Source organism: Delphinapterus leucas, chromosome 2 (genome assembly GCF_059928025.1).
Source record: "Delphinapterus leucas isolate spDelLeu-1000000601 "Yukka" chromosome 2, BTC_Dleu_Yukka2, whole genome shotgun sequence".
Classification (NCBI taxonomy): domain Eukaryota; kingdom Metazoa; phylum Chordata; class Mammalia; order Artiodactyla; family Monodontidae; genus Delphinapterus; species Delphinapterus leucas.
The window spans coordinates 100,999,847-101,002,885 of NC_143130.1; the positions used below are offsets into that span (position 1 = coordinate 100,999,847).

Below are 3,039 nucleotides of genomic sequence, written 5' to 3' on the forward strand. Positions count from 1 at the left end.
TCAAAGAAATGTACTGAATACCATTTTGAAAAACAGTTCCACTTTATGACATTTAGTTGCATTAAATATTTAGTTCTGTTGTGTTGCATTATACTGCTGTGCGATGAAATTAAATGCAAACTACAATTTGAATGTCTGCAAACATTGGCAAGAATCTGCAGCTAAATTTAGATATAAGATTTGCAGTGTCTGTTGTTTTTTTTTTTTTTCTTTTCATCTTTGATGGGTAAAGTATAAAAATGTTTAGGAATTTGACCTGCTTTCTTTTTGCCTCTCTCTTTTCAGGTTTGCAGAGCATGCCAGGGGAGTACGTTTCTCAGGGTGGTCCTATGGGAATGAGTATGGCACAGCCAAGTTACACTCCTCCCCAGATGACCCCACACCCTACTCAGTTAAGACATGGACCCCCAATGCATTCATATTTGCCAAGCCATCCCCACCACCCAGCCATGATGATGCACGGAGGACCCCCTTCCCACCCTGGAATGACTATGTCAGCACAGAGTCCCACAATGTTAAATTCTGTAGATCCCAATGTTGGCGGACAGGTTATGGACATTCATGCCCAATAGTATAAGGGAACTCAAGGGAAAAGGAAACACACGCAAAAACTATTTTAAGACTTTCTGAACTTTGACCAGATGTTGACACTCAATATGAAATTCCAGACAGCTGTGATTATTTTTTACTTTTTGTCATTTTTCATCAAGCAACAGAGGACCAATGAGACAAGAACACAAATGTGAAATCATGGGCTCACTGAGACAATTCTGTCCATGTAAAGATCCTCTGGAAAAAGACTCCGAGAGTTATAACTACTGTAGTATAAACATAGGAACTAAGTTAAACTTGTACATTTCTGTTGATCACTCCGTTATGTTGCCTCAAATAGTTTTAGAAGAGAAAAAAAAAATATATCCTTGTTTTCCACACTATGTGTGTTGTTCCCAAAAGAATGACTGTTTTGGTTCATCAGTGAATTCACTATCCAGGAGAGACTGTGGTATATTTTAAACCTGTTGGGCCAATGAAAAAAGAACCATGCTGGAGACCATGGTGAACGTCTGGCTGAACCTCATCCCTCGGACTCCGGCTTCAAGAATGTGTTTTCATGCCCGGCCTTTGTTCCTCCATAAATGTGTCCTTTAGTTTCAAACAGATCTTTATAGTTTGTGCTTCATAAGCCAATTCTTATTATTATTTTGGGGGACTCTTCTTCAAAGAGCTTGCCAGTGAAGATTTAAAGACAGAGCAGGGGCTTCTTCCAGGAGTTCTAAGCCTTGGCTGTGGACAAAACAGTCTTAAGTTGGGCAGCTTTCCTCAACACACAAAAAAAGTTATTAATGGTCATAGCACCACAACTAGGACTTTATCCGAGACTCGAAGCTTGGAGGATAAAAAGGAGCAAGAGAATACTGTAACAAACTTCGTACAGAGTTCGGTCTATTAATTGTTTCATGTTAGATATTCTATGTGTTTACCTCAATTGAAAAAAAAAAAGAATGTTTTTGCTAGTATCAGATCTGCTGTGGAATTGGTATTGTATGTCCATGAATTCTTCTTTTCTCAGCACGTGTTCCTCACTAGAAGAAAATGCTGTTACCTTTAAGCTTTGTCAAATTTACATTAAAATACTTGTATGAGGACTGTGACGTTATGTTAAAAAAAAAAGGTGTTAAGTCACAAAATGCGGTAATAAATATTTCATTTTTGATTTTTTGTTAGGCTTTTGTGTTTTTAATAGTTTTAAGGCAAGGTTGCACAGTACCTACTATATATTTGGGATTGAAAGTAGGTGATGGCTTTGCCCCCAGAAATCGAGTATATTTGAAACTTAACTTACCAACAATTTTTTAAGGTAACCACCTCTGCAGGCTTTCAGTATATATTTGGCCTATAAATTCTACCAGCAGAAAACTTCTAAAGGTACGAAACTGTGTGTGTGTGTGTGTGTGTGTGTGTGTGTGTGTGTGTATGTGTGTTATGAGCCAGGTTGAAAGATCACCAACACGTCCAACCTCCTCTTTAGATGCATTATGTTAAAAAAAAAATACTTTCAGATGAAGCTTTTCATGTTCATTCTCTGCCGGAATAAAGGGCTTTTTCGGGGTTAATTTTACATCATCAGAAATAACTAACGTCTGTGCTCAAAGATAATTCATCTACCTGTGTTTTTTCTCTCTTAGTTACTAAAATACTGTTGAATATGTAAATTAAAATTTACATATAGATGTTCATAGGTGAGTAAACTTCTATGGAGTCTGAAATCCTGAGTTGAAGAGATTACTTAATCATTAATATTTAATATAGTATGATGTGTTTTTATTTCAGACAGCTCCATGTGCAGGCACGCTAGTGTGATGATTTGCTCACTAAACTTAAACTTGTTTTCTAAAACAACAACAAAGCAGGCAATGTAATGCCATTTTCAAAGTTCCGCGCAACTTTCCTCAACATCTCTGTCATTAGCTTGATGATACTGCACAAGCCATGCCTGCTAAAATACGCAAAGTGAAAAAAGGTGTGAGGTATTAGCATGCCCCCTCAATTTCACAAATAAATATACTATCCTGGAACTTTGTAACACCCAAACTTTGAACCCTATGTTCAGAAGGGATACTATCATAAACTCTAGCTTAGTTGTGTGATGTCAGCCTGATTGGGAAATCATTTACTATCCCAGAAATTCAAGTTTGTATCTTATTTTGGGTTCTTCCATCTTCCCATTGCAAAACAAACAAACAAACAGACATTAATAGAAGTTGTATACAAAGGAACAAGGAAAAAAACTTCTATTGTTTTGTATCATTTTTAGGTAGAATTTTTATAAATCCATTTACTAGTTTAATTAACGTTCTGCTGTTTAAACACAGAAGTGACACTTCCGATGCAAGCTAACTGTTCATGGAGAAATTCTGTGCCACTTGGAATAGAAAGAGCTTCCCTCTCATTTTTGTTGTCTAATTTCACCTGGAGTCTTTTTGCAAACTTTAAATATTTGTCTATTTTTAATATAAATGCTTGTATGTAAAATTTGAC

At 36.4% G+C, this 3,039-nt stretch overlaps 1 protein-coding gene across 1 annotated transcript in view; it reads left to right on the top strand.

Annotated features, from left to right (window-relative positions):
- Window positions 1–2,708, top strand: part of MEIS2 (Meis homeobox 2) — a 202,869-nt gene extending 200,161 nt beyond the window's left edge. The window contains exon 12 of the mRNA XM_089907390.1: window positions 286–2,708. Coding sequence (XP_089763516.1) covers window positions 286–572 — 287 coding nt within the window. The 3' untranslated portion in view covers window positions 573–2,708. The remainder of the gene's footprint in view (window positions 1–285) is intronic.
- Window positions 2,709–3,039: the final 331 nt, after the last annotated feature.